At 28.4% G+C, this 16,656-nt stretch overlaps 2 protein-coding genes across 2 annotated transcripts; both read right to left on the bottom strand.

The window, feature by feature from the left end:
* Positions 1–257: 257 nt before the first annotated feature.
* On the bottom strand, positions 258–3,694 carry LOC114185696 (medium-chain-alcohol O-fatty-acyltransferase-like). Its single transcript, XM_028073567.2, has 6 exons — positions 3,599–3,694; positions 3,273–3,516; positions 2,614–3,189; positions 1,113–1,466; positions 840–977; positions 258–659 (listed from the first exon to the last, which is right to left on the bottom strand). The coding sequence occupies exons 2-6, from the start codon at positions 3,456–3,458 to the stop codon at positions 513–515; spliced, it is 1,401 nt and encodes a 466-aa protein (XP_027929368.1). The 5' UTR covers positions 3,459–3,516; positions 3,599–3,694; the 3' UTR covers positions 258–512.
* A 4,269-nt stretch (positions 3,695–7,963) lies between these two features.
* Positions 7,964–10,188, bottom strand: LOC114183941 (homeobox-leucine zipper protein HAT7-like). The gene is made up of 3 exons (XM_028071142.2): positions 9,844–10,188; positions 9,257–9,642; positions 7,964–8,431 (listed from the first exon to the last, which is right to left on the bottom strand). Exons 1-3 carry the CDS (start codon positions 9,953–9,955, stop codon positions 8,126–8,128), a joined length of 804 nt encoding a protein of 267 aa, XP_027926943.1. The 5' UTR covers positions 9,956–10,188; the 3' UTR covers positions 7,964–8,125.
* Between the last annotated feature and the right edge of the window lie 6,468 nt (positions 10,189–16,656).

Below are 16,656 nucleotides of genomic sequence, written 5' to 3'. Positions count from 1 at the left end.
CTACCAAAATTGCTTTACTAAGCACAACATTGTAATACAGATAATATATGAGAAAAATGATGTCAATTGTGTAGGGTACTCAAAATCTGATTTCTGTAAAGTGATATACTTAATTGTCGGTTATACTAGTATCAATATTTTGTCTATGTGAACAATATGAAAATACTTGCTCTCTTTATTCTTCGTCAGTGCTGAGTTTTCATATGCAGGTCTATATAAGAAAATCAACAAAGAATCAAAACTCGATTTTACCATAACAAGAAAATTTGCATTTATTAACTGAGGCATGGCGAATAGTAGAAAAACATAACTTCATACGGAAAATCCACATGGATGAGTAGACCTCCTTTATGAAGTTTCAGAGCATACACACATCATATTGATTAATGAATTAAGGTGTTCATGAAACCCAAGAAATAATGACATGATACTTGTACAAAAAAAATTAAAACAAAGCAATTCCAATTCCTCAAAATAAATAATGTAAGAATTTTGACTTCTGTATTGCTCTGTCAGGAATTTTCTGTAGCTGCTTTGAGTATCATCTGAAAGGCACTTTGTATGCATGCCTTCAATTTCTCTTCATCTATGAAGTCCTTTTCTGTCTTTAGGGTGATTCTAAGCACTCCCACATAGCTCATAACTGAAATGGCAAGACTCTGCAATGCACACATAGTTCAATGATGTTTAAATAGAGCTCACGCATATAACTTCACTACATCTAAATCTTCTGGTTAAAATAAAGAAATCAAGTTTATGAAAACTGTTATTTGATTTGTTTCATCAAGAAAATTTCATAATATGATGAAATATTTGTGTTCACTGCAACTTGTTCTAACCTCAGGTCCACCGGCCAATGTGAAATACAAGCCCTTAACAGGATGATTAGCTAAAGACATTTGTTGTGTTGGTCCAACCAAGCTTGAAATCACTGCACTTGAATTCATTACTGTCCCTCGAAGGTGTTTTGCTACTGCCTGTAACAAAATTATAAAGGCAAATACAATAATTACATTAAGTTAAGAAAAAAAAAAGAGCTAAAAGCACTGAATGGAAGAACGTATATATATATATAACATTCAATTTAAGGAGCTATATATAATGATACCAACCTCTTGTCCTCTGAATTTGTTCTCCATGTCCAAAAGAGTTCCAGTGAGGGCAACAGCTAGAGATTGTTTCTTTCTCTTGATTATATTATGGGAGTCCCAAATGAAATGTAGAGGGTTTGACATTGTGTTTTGATTTAATTTTGGTATTGGGACATGCAAAAAGGAAATTTTATTCCCCCATGGACCCTTGGCTTTGCTGTTGAGCATGTCATTTATTGTTTGGTAACCTTCTATGTTTCTGGTATTCAACAAGACCAATGCAGTGGAATCTGCTGTTTTTGACTTCAAGTCCATGTCTTGCATATATAACCTGGTCCCATAGAACACCATTCCAGTGATCACATCGTTTATAGTCTGCCATTACAAAATCAGATAATGATTATTAAATGTCTTTAATCTGCACATACTATATATATATATATATATATATATATATATATATATATATATATATATATATATATATATATAAATAGAGAGAGAGTGTGTGTGCTATCAATATTATTTGAACATAAAGATAATTATGATATCATGTATTAATTTCTCATTTTTTATGTTTCTTGTAAGCACATAATTTATGTCAAAACAAGTTTTGTGTATAAGAAACATGTCCTTATTGAAACTTTTCAATGACAGTCATGCATGTATATTTTTCCTACAAACTTTGAGGCACAACTAGATTTCAAGAGCAAATGTTTTAAGTATTGCAACTAATTAACTACGTGGGTAACTCTTTTAAACATATCTTTTTGTCCTCTTAAAAAATTTGATCCAGTTTATTCCATAATCTTAGAAATACGTAAATTTAATTTTTTTTCAACTAATTTTTGTTAAATTTATTTGACATTTTAAAAGTATTTTATGATAGCATTTGAGTTGTTTATACCATTTGATATATTTTCACTTTAACATTCACCGAAAAACACATTAAAATATCAAATAAACTTAATAAAGTTTAATTAAAAGGACTAAATTAATGTATGTTTAAAAATAAGAACTAAATTAATTTAAAATTTAAAAAATATTAATTTTAATTTTTACTGAAAATTAAAAAATTAAAATGGTATTTAATCCCATAGCTTATTTTAAACTATGTAAAAGAAAATATTCAAATCGATTTGCAACTGAGATATAAAATTAATTTCATGAAAAGGTACATCACTTATTTTCCTGTGACTTAAAAAATATGTGTACATTCATTTCCATGATATAATTTACTGTTGTTAATTGTTACATGTAAACTATAGAGCCCGACAGCAAACAAGCCCAGGTACTACTATGCATGTCTCTTTTTGATAAAAGAACCGTGATACATTGTTATACATTTGGATTAGTTGTGAAAATATTATTTTTCTTCATAAAATAATTATTTTTTTTGGATGTACATATATGCATGGATACTGAAAAGTATTTTCTGTAACAGAAGTGACGTACGTATGAGCATTTATAAAGTGGTAAACTTTATAAATGAAGAATTAAAGATTAAATAAGGAATTAATACCACTCGGAGGCTGGACTTGATGTTCTTGATATGGTCAATGGAGAAATCCATAGTTGATATGGAAATTGGGCGAAATTCGGTTCCTTCATCTCCAGACCTTATTGGTGTTTTATCGTCACTCATGATGCTACTCTTCAGCACACTCCATCCAAAATCTGAGGCAGTGTTTATGGCAGAAGAGAACATCCAAGAAAATCTTCTCCAGAAGCTTTTAGTTGATGATAATTGTGGCTTTGGTGGTCTCAGAGTAGGAAACGACAATGGAAGAGAAGGGTCATCTGCTCGTTGCAGACAAGAAAGAAGAGCACCAACCAGAGAATAACCATCTCCAAGAGCATGGTGAAGCTTAAATATTATACTGCCACATGCATCTTTAGAGGGGTAGTTGATCACATGAATTTCCCACAAGGGTCTGCTTTGTGGTAATTGCTCCATTGCTATGTTCGATAAATAGTCATGAAAAAACTTGTCGTAAGATTCCACTGTTTTCCCTTTAGGGAATTTCGGAAACTGCACATGATGTTTCAAATTGACTTCAACTTGCTTCCATCGTTTCTCTCCATCTTTATCTTGGACCTGGTTTCATAAGTTTCATAAACCATGAATAATCCTAATATAAACAGACATGAAAATAAATGAAACAGTGAAAGAGAGAGAACCATGATGGAAGAGAAGCGTGGATTGATGGGAAGGAAAACATCTTTAATGAGAGTGAAGGTTTGCAAGTCATGAATGGGAACTTCAAATTCCAAAACTCCAACAATATATATGCATAGCGCAGAACTATTGAAGTATTGTCCCATAGGGCTAACTGGTTCATCTTGCTCCTCATTTAGGTGTTCCATATTACTATATATTTTTGGTTAACGTTCAGAAAGAGAGATGAAAGTGCAATTTAATCACCTGAGAATTGAGCAGGAATATATATAGGGTGAGAAACTGAACACAAAGAATTTTTACTAGGTAAAAGCAATGTTGAATTTACCTTTAAAAATGATAGGTTTGTTCTATTTTGATACGAACACGGCAGGGTAAGAGTGACCGACCAACGACAGCCACCTGAAATTGTCGTACGTAATAGAATGTTATCGGAACACACGTTTGAATGGATTAGTTGTTTTCTTAAACAGTTAGGTGTAACAAAATGAAAAAGAAAAATATACTATATACTTACTTTCATGGAATATGTATTGCAATTTTCCTTCACTTTTCATTGTTTAACAATGTACGATGACGTGTTTTCTTTCTTTGTAAAAAACCTCTCTTGAAATTCCTACGGTTTTGTAAAAGTCAAAATATGTGTATTGCTTTTCTTACATTTTGTAGAAGCAACTTTACCTTATATGATTATAATAAACTTTCAAAATGGCTTATTATATAATTTTTTTTTTTTGCAGATGCTTTTTAAAAACTCATCTGTAAAACATAAATTAATTAGTAAAAGAAATTATTAGTTTAAAATCTATTTTTTATTTGTATATAAAGTAAATTTATGAAAAAAGCAAGTAGACATTTTTATTTTTATTTTCTTTTATAAGTAGTTATAAAATCGTAGAGTGCATGGTCCAATGTATTTGTCATGTAAAATATGATAGATTTGGTAAGAAATTTGATTATTCAAAGATTAATTTGGTAGTGTAGAATTGTTGAAGAGAGATGAATGAAATTGGTAGTTGATCATCTTCCCTGAGCTAATATGTGAATGTTGATGGGAGTGGGTGAACATATAATACATACTCCCAATACTCTATTTTTTAGATCACAACTAGGGAGTGTCATTTCTTTTTTGAAGCATTGGATTTATAAAAATAAAAAATAGATAAATAAAGAATACTTTTAAAATTTATATGTTATGTTTATAGGTATAGAAGGAGTATATTAGTTTGGCCCTACAGATAATGCTTATTTTTTAATTCAGAGCATGCGACATCTTCCTGCTTCCATAGATTTGACCCTGTATTTTATATAAAAAAATAACTTTTATTCTTTTTGGATTTTAAAATCAAATAACTTTTAGCAATTTGTTTGTTAAATGACTTACGGATTGTGAAACTTAAAAGTTCAAAATGACTTTCAAAGATTGAAAAGAGTTAAGAAAATAGTTTTTAGATTGTAAAATTCCGAAGTCATTTAACTTTTAAATTATACAATCTAAAAAAGTCATTTTTAACTATTACATAATCTTAAAAGAACAAAAAACATTTTGTATGTAAAGATGCAGGGAGAAATTTATAAAAATACATAAAGAAGCTGCCTTTAGAGTATGAAGGAGAAATTATCAAACTCCTATAATTTTAAGATTTTAAGTAGATAAAATGAGTAAATTTTCTATTAATATTCTTTCGATAAAACACTAATAAATCCATCTTAAATTGTATAAACTTTCAAGTAAAAAATGAACAAAGACTAAAATTAACAACAATTTTCGCCCAATTGACCGCAATGTTTTACTATAACTCCAATTATATGAAGAAATTAACTAATTTTTAAAATGAGTGTTTCAAGAAAACTCGAAATTTTAATACACATGAAATTGAGTGTTTCAACACGCGTACCACATATAGGATGTACCACACATCTCTTTCATCAACAATATCTCCTTCATACAAATACATATCTTTCATATACTAAAATTTCTTTTTACTATTTGTTTGTATTTTATCTTTTGTTGGAGACGGAAGTGTTCTACGTACTGAAACTTTTTATGAAATTACTATATGTCATTAACATTAATCACGTCAACATAAGTTACACTAATATTAAAAATTAAGTTAAATTTATTTAAAATAAAAGCATATCAACATTGAGTTTATCAATGTTAAATTATTTTAATTAAAAATTAATCTTCTCTTGTAACCGACGTTTATTCATTAATGTGGACCTTTAATCGTTAGGCGTATCTTAAGGTTAATTTTCTTGTAATGAGCAGAGTTTAGTACTCTTTCAATGAACTAACAAAGAATTAATTGGATAAAATGAGACGAATTATATATATAATTTTAAGGACATTGAAATTGAAATTGTAGCGATTGAAATTGATTAATTTGTAGTATATATTCCAAAATAGCATAAATTATTTGATTCAGTTCTGAATGTTTTGTGGGGACAACGAAAATCATTCAAGAAGAGATGATTCTGACAAGAGAGGGAGAGTAGGTGAAAGTTGGCTAAAATAAAAAATAGTTATATAGGGGTTTTTCTTCTTCACTTTTGTTTTTTAATCAAAATCAGTACTCTGACGAAGTGCAGGAAGAAAGGTTAGATTTTGGAGGTATTTGAATGGGCATAGTTGAGAGTGCCATCTTTGATTTTTCAAAGGATAAGAAGATTAACCCAACCACTGTTATCTCAACGCATTCTCCCTCACATTTCTTTTCTACCTGCTCTTGATTTCACAAAGAGATATTTTTTTAAAAGTTGAAACTTAATTAACATATTTTTAATAATAAATATTAAACTGATATATCTGAGAAAATAGATATTATTTAACTAATTAAACCTTCTAAATAATATGAGATAGGAAAAAGATTGTGTAACACCCATAATCCAATATTCCAGGTCTAAGAATCATCATAGTTATTCTCATAACTAAAAGACAATCTAGTGTTAAAATTATGAAAAACAAATCTATACAAAAATGCACTAAAGAATCAAGAAGTTAAGGAAAATATTACTTCTCCCTAAAACATTTAAATGGATTTTGAGGTATTACAAGACACTACAAGAAGTATTTGTATTTTAGTAAATTAGAATTAAATGAAGCTGATCATTGAAGAAATACCACTTAATGTATTTTTATTGTTGTTACTAAAACGGTTAGTTGGATATAGCAGATACAAAAGATAGTTGTTCCATCCACCGCAGAGAATGAGTATATAACAGCAATAAAAGTCAATAAAGAATTGATAATGACTTCAAGATTTATTAACAAAGTTAGGATTTATCTAGATAAGTGTTTTGCTAGGGATAATCAGAGTGTGAAACATCTAATAAAAAATTCAATATTTCATTCTAGAATAAAACATATTAGCCTACATTATCATTTCATCATATCTTTAAATGAGGATTGGGTGCTAACATAACCTTATAAACATTAAACATGTTGACAAAATTGTTAATCATTTATTAATTGAGGTATCAATTTTCAATTGACCTAATAGAATAGCATATAAAACAAAATTATTGCATTGATCGAGAAGTCGAGACAAATTAAAATTAATCTTCAAACGAGAGATTTTGTTGAACTTGATAATGTAGAACAAATTCTATGGAAAAGCATTTTTTTAGGGAAAAAAACAGATAAAAGGATTGCATCAAAATTATAAAATAAAATGTGAGAATTATAAAGTTTGCGTACATGTATAAATAACATTATGTTATAGACATTTAAAATAATATTCAAACAATGTAGAAAAGAGATTGAGAGAGAATTCTTGATTAGAAAATATTATTTATATTTTCTGAATTTATTTAGATTGTGGCCGGTCTGTTTTATAAACACATATTTTACAACTTTTCTCTTTCAATAAGGTACATGCAACGATTTGGAGATGTAGGTGTAGTTTTTCATCATCAATTTTGGGCGTAATTATTCAATATTTGTTTTGTTTGTCATAAAATTTTAAGATATTTATAAACATAAACAACACAAGTGCTTTTTCCAACAATTCTGAAATGCCATAATGATGGTAGATTTTTAATTGTTTAGCACATGCAAAGTACATATACAAGTCTTTCTGTTTGTGGTTTCAAACTTCTGCTACATAAATATAGAATATTTTCTAATAAGTTAATATATATATATATATATATATATATAATATTCAAAATAGTGTAAAAAAGAAATATTATCAAACTTATACAAAATAATATACAATATATAAAATTACTATATAACAGTAAGTTGATGTAGGAACAGTTGGACATAAATTATTGCTTCTTGGACTGTGTTGCATTACTCTTTTTCCTGATTTTGGTAATGTTCTTCTTAATCAACTACTGCAAGCTAGATTCGCTCTTTTTTCAACCCGTATATATAGATGAGAGATAATCCTTTTGAATCTCCATGGTTACACTGATTATGGTGAGCTTTGCATGCATTTTTCCACAACATGATCTCAATGTCAAGATTGCAAAGTACCAATATGTAATAAAATATGTGCTTAAAGAAGAGAAACAGAGAATCCAGTTTTTAATTATGCATGGTCCACACTGCACTGCAGAGCTGGAAATCCACTTAGGAGGCACATGTGCCATAACTCAATTAATATTTTCTTTTTTTACTTCTCTGCCTAACGTAAATATTATTTTATGTTTTTCAATACAATAATGTGTATGGAACAATAATGTCTATGGGAAAGAAATTGCACTGCTTAAAGTCCACCGACTCTACATACATTTAATCTGTTCAGACTTTATACACCAATCTACAGCATATAAATAATAATGCAAAAAAAAAAAAAAAAAACTTAAGGAAAAATGTTGTATGATAGATCCTCAAATCATTTATAGGTCAATGGAAATGGTGGTTCTGTTGACCAGGCCAGGGCCAAAAGTTTTGGTGTGCATCAATGTTGTGAATCACGTTGCAGAAGTCATCATCATGAAAATCTGGTTTTGACGAATATTGAAGGATCTGAGTGATGCTGGTGGGAAAGGGTGCTTGACAAGATGTAGGGTTGTTCAAAACTGGTGCTCTTGAGAGTTCTAAATTAATGTCTGAGCTGTTATCACTTCCATTGCTCCATGAACCCTCACCTTCTTTCTTAAGTCTCATTATTCCATTTTCACACCAACCCCTACTTTTTACTGCTTGTAACTGCAAACATTGATATATAGTGAAAAAAATGTAAAAAAAAGTAAAGATATCAAGTAGCATATATAACATATACTAGTATGTTAAAAGCTTAAAACATTACTTGGATCCTGTGCAATGTGTCTGCAAATCGTGGTAAAAAATAAAACACGTTGCATAAAAGAAACACGTTGCAACTTGTTACAGGTATGGGACCTGACAATGACGCAGATTCTTCACCAAATTAATGACCAATTTATAGAAGAAAATAGTTAATGTGGGAACCAGTCACTTTAAAAAGTTACTGGCCATCACTACTGTGTTACATATAGTGATGCAATATAGGAAATGGGGTTTCAGAAGTAAATGAAACGCACCAAAACTCAAAACATGGAAAGATTTTCCTTTTCTTATAAAGCCAAAGAAACATGAGGAGTAGAAAAACTCTACTCACAGAATATAACAAATTGAATTCCATATCAAGTCAATGACGAGAATGCATATATGTGTAGAGGAAAGTGAGGAACAAAATTTAAATTTTTGGAAGAAAAATAGAAGAGGAATAATGCAAACTTATGCTTTTCTTTCCAAAAGTAGAAGAATCCTACCAAGAACGAATATTTTAATAGTGGAATCATACTACACATACAGATATCTGAATCAAGATCAAGAACAAGAGTTCAGTAACACTGACCCCTAGATTCTGATCAGTAATTAAGTTCATGTTCCCCTTGATCCATTTCACCAAACACTTTATTATTACTTAGATCCAAAAAGAGACCATTATGGAAAGTTGAATGATTGATCCAAACACAAATTTGAAGCAAGCTAAAAAACCATTATTATTACCTCTGCCTGTAGTTTCTGATTCTGACTCTTAAGAACATCATTATCAACCTTAGCTGCCTCAAACTGCTTCTTGAGTGCTTCGTATTCCTTCTCCAATTGCTTGGTTTTCCATCTGGCCCTTCTATTCTGAAACCATATGGCAATTTGTCTTGGTTGCAACCCCAAAGCCTTAGCTAACTGCACTTTCCTTTCTGGCTCAAGCTTGTTCCCCAACTCAAAACTCTTCTCTAGAGCCTTCACCTGTTCCAAATTCAGCCTCTTTTTCTTCTCCCCACACTGAAAGTTCCCATCGTCGGATAACTCATCATCTCCATTCACCTCATCGCACTTGTTCTCAATGCCTGAAAACGACATGGACCGCTTCAACATCAATGGTGGTGCAACCCCTGCAACATTAAGACAAAACCCAATTTTCTGATAGCATATCCACAGAGAGTAAAAGGGTATAGAAATTGAACACGAAAATCAAGAAAAGAGAATATGTATATACTTGCGTATAATGTTATCTAACTCCAAAGTGAAATATGAGTTTCAATTCAACAACAAAGAATATATATATGTACTGCGACAGAAAGAGATGAATGAACCTTGAAAGTGTTGGGGTGGTAAGGGGAAGGAGTTGAGAGAGGTTGAAGGGAGGTGGTGGTGATCTTGTTCGTGAGTGTGAAACGTGAAGCTGTGAGAAGGTGGAAAGGCCATGGTAGAAGAAGAAGAAGAAGATGATGATGAATGATGATGTGTTGTGATAGTGATATATCGTTCATGCAAACTGGTATCTGTCTCTTACTGTTGAAGTTTAAGAAGATGCATGATCACAAAACTGAGAAAGGGAGAGGACAATGTGCAGAGATCGAGATTTTTAAGAACAGACAATGGTGTAGGAGAGAGAAAGAGAGAGAGAGAGTTAGATCCCTTCCGATTAACTCTAACCTAATAAACACCTTTAAATTCAGATAAGTATATAAATTATATGCTTATTCTAAAGGATGTGAAAATAACTCTATGAAATGTGACAGAATTGGCTTTTCTTATATTAGTGGGAAATTTTAAGTAGTATTATAAACCATTATATATATCCAAAAATCTATTTATTTAAACGACTTCAATTATTCAATACCCAAATTCTGTGAGGATTGAGTTTTTCATTTTATCTGTATATGTGAATTTTAATAATTCTGAATTGAATTGTGTGTTTATTTTATTATTTAATATAAGATGTGTGAGTTAAAATGAGGGTGTAGATATCAGAAAAGTTTAATTATTTGAGTGAGCTTTTATTTTGGATCTTAGTGTTTAATTAAAAAAAAACAACAAAAGGAGTAAAAATAGTATATGGAAGCGGTGTCTTTAGAAAAGTGGGAAAAAAAAAGTCACTCACTCTTTTTGTTATCTAAAAACCTTTGAAAACATTCTTCCTTCCTCCCCTTTCTCACCATCAATATAAATTCTCAATCATTTAGATCCTATTAAGCACAAGTCAGCAAAAGTGTAGGTATAACACCAATTTTGAAACTGGAAAACCTTTTCAATATCTTCTTATCCTTCTTAGAATCTATACGCATGTTGGCATTATTGTGAGAAATGAGTTTTAGATTACTTTGAGGTTATTTTGAAATGATTGGTTGTTAGGATTTTATTTTGGAGGTGATTAAAGAGTATTGGAATCTTTAATTATCCACTCCAATATTTATTTTTCTTAGTTTTCAAGAAATCCCAAGACAAAAGAAGCAAACATTTGTTAAAATTTTTTATTTAAAATTTTGGAAGAATGTTCTATCTTGATTTTTGAAGGATTATATTACATACAAAATTATGGAGTAGACACTTCTTTAAACAGTTCAGATGTTAACTTGATTAATCGTGCAGAATAAGACTTTGAGATGAATTTGACAAGTTTGCATATTGTTATTCGAGTGGCATTCAATTCTTGTAAATTAGTTCTAAGAAATGGATATGGAAATGGTTGAATTGAACAAAGTTTGAAATCAATATATTGAAGACGTGAATAGTTGTATAGCTTGATTGAAGTTTTAATGCATAGAAAAGGAAATTATTTGTCAACTCGGTTTGAGAAGAAAATATATAATTCTAAATTTACATGGTTGAATATGAAGTTGTCTATGAAGAATGAAAAAAAAATTGTTATGAGATTTTGATTACCTACAAGTCTTGAGTCAAATGTTAATATATGTTTTTATAAGAAATAGTTTATTAATGTCACCTTCTAAAAACATTTTAAATAGCGTTAATTTAATCTATACAGATTTATTAATCATATTTAAATTAATTTATAATTCAATTGCATCGATTTCACGATAATTAAAAAAATTATAATTAATTATTAGAAATAAACCATGTATTTACAATTTTTCAACATTTAGAATCTATAAAAATTCAAATAAAATATTTTAACACTTAAATCTAAGTTTCATTCCTACTTATTAAAATTTATTATTGCCAGTGACATACATATAGAGTTTTTTTTTTTTATATGTAACATATTCTTATGTAACATACATATTTAAGAGTAAAAAGTAATAACTTAATTTTTAATTATTTTGAAGAAATAAAAATATTGTATTCATTTTTTTACTGATTCATTAATATAAATATTTTCTTTTATTTTGTATACATATTTTCGGATTTTCCTCTAACCTTTTTTTATATATATAACGTATTCCAAAAATTGATCATTTTACTATAGTTAATTGGTTTTCATTATTAACTAACAGATTAGCCCAGTTTTCAAAATATATATATTAAAGTGAGTCTTGGTGTGCAAAGTCAATCATTGTATTATACTTTATATAAAAGTGAATTAAGTATTGATACAAAATCTATAGAATATTTTCAGATATCAGTATGTTTACATTGCCTTATTGATAAGTTCAAATTTAATTATTCGACAACTCAGCTGGACGCCAAAATTCTTTATGCATGAAATTATATATATTTATTTATATATAGATAGATAGATAGATACAGTGGAATTAGAAATTGGGTTCAGAGTGTGGTTGGCATAACCCTGTTCACACTAAAGCAAAAGCAGACAGTTTTCTCAACAAATGTCATTTGCTTCTGTGCTCTTTGTGTATCTACAAGACGAGAGATTCTTCGTTAAGCCCTCAAAAAAAGACGAGGAATTATTTAATCATTCAAATGTATTTTTTAAACCACTTAGACAACTTTTCACACCTTTAATTAAGTTCGAAAATGGTGTGATTTGAATTTGGTTTAGGGTTGGTATTTCAAAAGTGATTATCCATAATGTATCGATACTTCCACTTAGATCATGTATTTGTATTTGACACGTGTTCGATACTTTAGAATATGTTATCTATATCTATATTTATATGTAAAGTATCTAATTTATAAAGTCGTAATATATTACAAGAAATTTTTTTAATAATAACCAATTTTAGTAATAAAAAATAGTTAGTCATTATATAGTGACCAATTTAAGTACTAATTTAAAAACTAAAAATTATTGGCAGCTAAAATAGTTCCAAAAAATTATAATTGATCATATAATTAAAATAGTTTTTATTATGAATTGGTTTTTAAATTGGTAACTAACAATCAACTACCAAGGTTTTGACTACCAAAATAATTGGTTCCTGAATTGATCACTAACCTTAGTTATAGGTTTTGGCTTCCAAAATAATTAGTCTCTAAATTGATTTTTAATTAAGAAATTGATTTCTAATAGTTTTGGTTAATAAAATTAGTCATTATTTAAAAGTTTTTTTATAGTGATACTTTTATGATGAAAATAATTTATATTTTTTTATATTAACAACTTTAGTACATATAGCTTTAATTTAGATTCACACAATAATAATTTTATATTTATTATGTTTTTAAGAATTAATATACATTTTTTAGTATTTATAAATCGTGTATATATCACATATTATATTTTATTATTTTCAAAATAAACATATCAACCTATCAGATATTGTATCCTGTATTCATATATATATATATATATATATATATATATATATATATATATATATATATATATATATATATATATATATATATATAATTATAACTATTAAATCGGTTATAATATTAATCATTAATTTATACCTTTTAATATTGATCATTCATCTATATATAATCTATATTTTCTTTCTCTTTCATATATCTAGAGTGGTGAATAAAATTAAAGATATTAGCCTAAATTTATAATCATGTCATATATATATATATATATATATATATATATATATATATATATATATATATATATATATATAATTGTGATTCTTTCATAATTATCGAAAGTTTTCACTTGATTAATCAATCAGATGAAAAAAAATACAATAAACGAATTTGTTTGCTGATACGTGCATGGCTCACCATTGACCTCAACTCCATTTATAGAATGAAAAATCACTAAACACAGGTAAAGTAAGAAGTTGAAAAAGGAAATAGATGTTCAAAGATAAACTCAAACCAATGTAGGTAGTTGTTATAGCACCACTCTGAATCAGTGATTATCATATTCATTTTCACAGAGATGGTAGCAGAAAGGGTGTGTTTGGATGCACAAAAAGCTATATTGACAACATGGTTGGTGACAGAATAAAATATCAGTGACATAAAAGTGTGAATCTTTTAGTAAGCATGAACTGAAATCAATGACATATTTTTGAGATGCAATGAACTGCAAATACAACTCCTGAATCAGAACTTTTACGATGATATTAAACGTAGAAGAAATTGTTTGGGATAAGATTGGGTGTGTGGTTTATCCATGGATGAAGAAATGATTGGGGTGGTTTCACTTTTGCAATCACATTTGCATCATTTGCAATCACAAGGTGACATAGATTTCTGTGCAAGTGTGATGATGGTGGAAGGATGGGGCACGTAATGGGCATCACTAGCCATGGCCCCATCTTCTTTTCTGCTTTAGCTGCACCAATACAAAATGTTTGAGTAAGGTTCACACATCTTACTCTTTCTTCTCTGCTTCCAATTATTTTTCTTCCTCTCACTTCCTTTCTTGTTTCTAAACTACAAACATTTATAAATTAAACCACTGTGTCAAGAAAGAACGACTTGAATCTCTTGAATAACTTTTTCATATGAAAATTTAAGACTTAATAATTTAATTTATTCTAATCTCTATATTTCTTTATTTAACTGAGTCTTTGTTTATTTTATTATAAAGATCCCATGTAATCTCATATTTTTTTTTAAACAAAAATCAATGTGATCGTTAATTTAACGTTAAAATTAATTGAAAAGTATCATGTATCAAAATTTAGATCACATATTAAAAATGTGAATTAAAACAGGAACTTTTAAATTTGAGTAACTGAAAACAAACTTTTCTAGAATTCGAGAAATTACAAACAAATCTTAACTAACGATTCTGCTTATAATTAAGGTGACAATTAAGATGATTCACATTATTTTTAAGTTATAGAAGAATTCTGAAGTCATTTTTCAAAAACAAATATATGAATTACACAATCTAAAAATATTTCTCGCGAAAAAAAATAGTTTCTACAATTTAAAAAATGACTTTAAAATTATATGGAAACTTATTTCATGCAAAGTTTTATTTTTAGATTATATAATTTGTGAGTAAAATTAATTTTCAGATTGTATAATTCAAAAATAAATTAAATCACTTTCTAATTATAAAATCTATAATTGTTTTTATACCAAAAAATAATTTTCTAATTGCACTGTATAATCTATGAAGAAAGAAAATATGAAGTTGGGGAGAGAAATTCCTTTCTATCCATCACCTTACACATTCTTTAGGCTTCCTAATAGCTCTTTTTGTGGGGTGCTTCTTCCTGCACCTCCATATATTTTAAAATTTTAGTTTATCTGTTTTTTATTTTGGGTTTCAAACTATATATAATTTGGTCTTCTTACATTATCTATAGAGGTGCAGGAAGAAACTATGGAAGTATAGAAGTCCAGGAAGAAGCAACCTTTTTGTCCCAAAATGTTTCTTTTTTATTGGTGGGCTCATGAGTCAGGTTATCCTTTATGGCCCAAACTTGTTTTAATCATTTTTTTAATACATGTACTTTTGCATTCATAAGCTCTAGAGTGTGTTTGGACATCTAATTTTAAGACAGCAATTCATTTTTTTAAGAATTAAAATGTTTTTTATGGTAAAAAATGTTATTCGAAAAAAAAAAGATTTTAGAAACTCATTAAAATAAAATAGTTTAAAATATTTCTGAACATCTTATATTTAAAATACTTTACAGTCTACATTTTGTACGTAAAATAATGAATGGGCGTGTTTATAAAAAAGAAAAAAAGAAAATGAGGGTATATGTTGATAAGAATGAAGTGCATCAATCTTGGGCAGAATTTGAGGTGTTTGTGGACAAGGTGAAGACATAGATGGTGGAAGTGTCCCTCTTTTCCACCAATAATGAAGAAACTTCCAAATCACTTCTTCTCTTCATTCAATAATCAATATCTTAATAGCTATACACCATATTCACCTAGGAAGTGGAGTTCGTGATTTATGAATCTAGCAACACCCAGACAAACATGTCATCCAAGAATTCAAATCCACTAACCTAACATCAAATTTATAACTATATCATCTTTCCCTCTTATATTTTAATCACATACTTCCTTAAATTAATTAAAATGCAATTTCTTGCAATATAATTATAAAACTTTAATTATAGCAATTTCTTACTTGTAAGGCTAAAGAATATTTATCAAAATAATTTGGTACTTCCACTGATGTTGGTTCCACGTAGAATTGTAACATGCATGTCCTAATATTGTTTTTACAAGAGAAAAAGAAAGACCATATATATTCTTCTGTTTCTAAAACTTGTATCCTATAATTCGCCAGCTATAGCAAGTAATACGAAGTACTACACAAAATCTTTAATAGTTTTTAATTAATATAGAATGGTTGAAAAGTTGTAATATTTAACTATGATCGATTGCTTAATTAGAGTAATAAAGTAGTATGCCCTCACGTCTTGTTTGTATTTACAGACCCAAAGGAGGGTGGTGTGGAAAAAGGTCAGTAAAATAAGTGTGAAAACTACAAAATTTCCGTGTAAAATAAAAATACAAAATTATATAATTAATTATGTTTTTAAATAATAAATTATATTATGGATAATATTAAAATATTTAGACATAATTAATAATTATATGATGAGCCAATTTAACCAAACTAATATTCATATTCTCAATTACATAGAATCATTCAACTCAATATATCATGCTATTAATGTTCAACAAAAATTAATCATCACTGCTATACATATTTCATCACAATTTCATCCACAACACAATATCATGTAATATAATAATTAATGAATAAAAATAATTAACTTCTCTGATATTTATTGAGTTTTTAACTCAATTATGCTCTAAAAACACCA

Source organism: Vigna unguiculata, chromosome 5, assembly GCF_037176805.1.
Source record: "Vigna unguiculata cultivar grain cowpea cultivar isolate G323 ecotype 2 chromosome 5, ASM3717680v1, whole genome shotgun sequence".
Lineage (NCBI taxonomy): Eukaryota > Viridiplantae > Streptophyta > Magnoliopsida > Fabales > Fabaceae > Vigna > Vigna unguiculata.
The sequence above is the reverse complement of the archived record's forward strand: the minus strand, read 5'-3'. Positions and strand labels throughout refer to the sequence as shown.

Coding starts and splice junctions, on each gene's coding strand:
- LOC114185696 (XM_028073567.2), bottom strand. CDS start 3,458: ATGGAACACCTAAATGAGGAGCAAGATGAACCAGTTAGCCCTATGGGA. Junction 3,190..3,272: donor CACGCTTCTCTTCCATCATG/GTTCTCTCTCTT, acceptor TTATGAAACCAG/GTCCAAGATAAAGATGGAGA. Junction 660..839: donor CATTGGCCGGTGGACCTGAG/GTTAGAACAAGT, acceptor TGTGCATTGCAG/AGTCTTGCCATTTCAGTTAT.
- LOC114183941 (XM_028071142.2), bottom strand. CDS start 9,955: ATGGCCTTTCCACCTTCTCACAGCTTCACGTTTCACACTCACGAACAA. Junction 9,643..9,843: donor ACCACCCCAACACTTTCAAG/GTTCATTCATCT, acceptor TTAATGTTGCAG/GGGTTGCACCACCATTGATG. Junction 8,432..9,256: donor ATCAGAAACTACAGGCAGAG/GTAATAATAATG, acceptor CAATGTTTGCAG/TTACAAGCAGTAAAAAGTAG.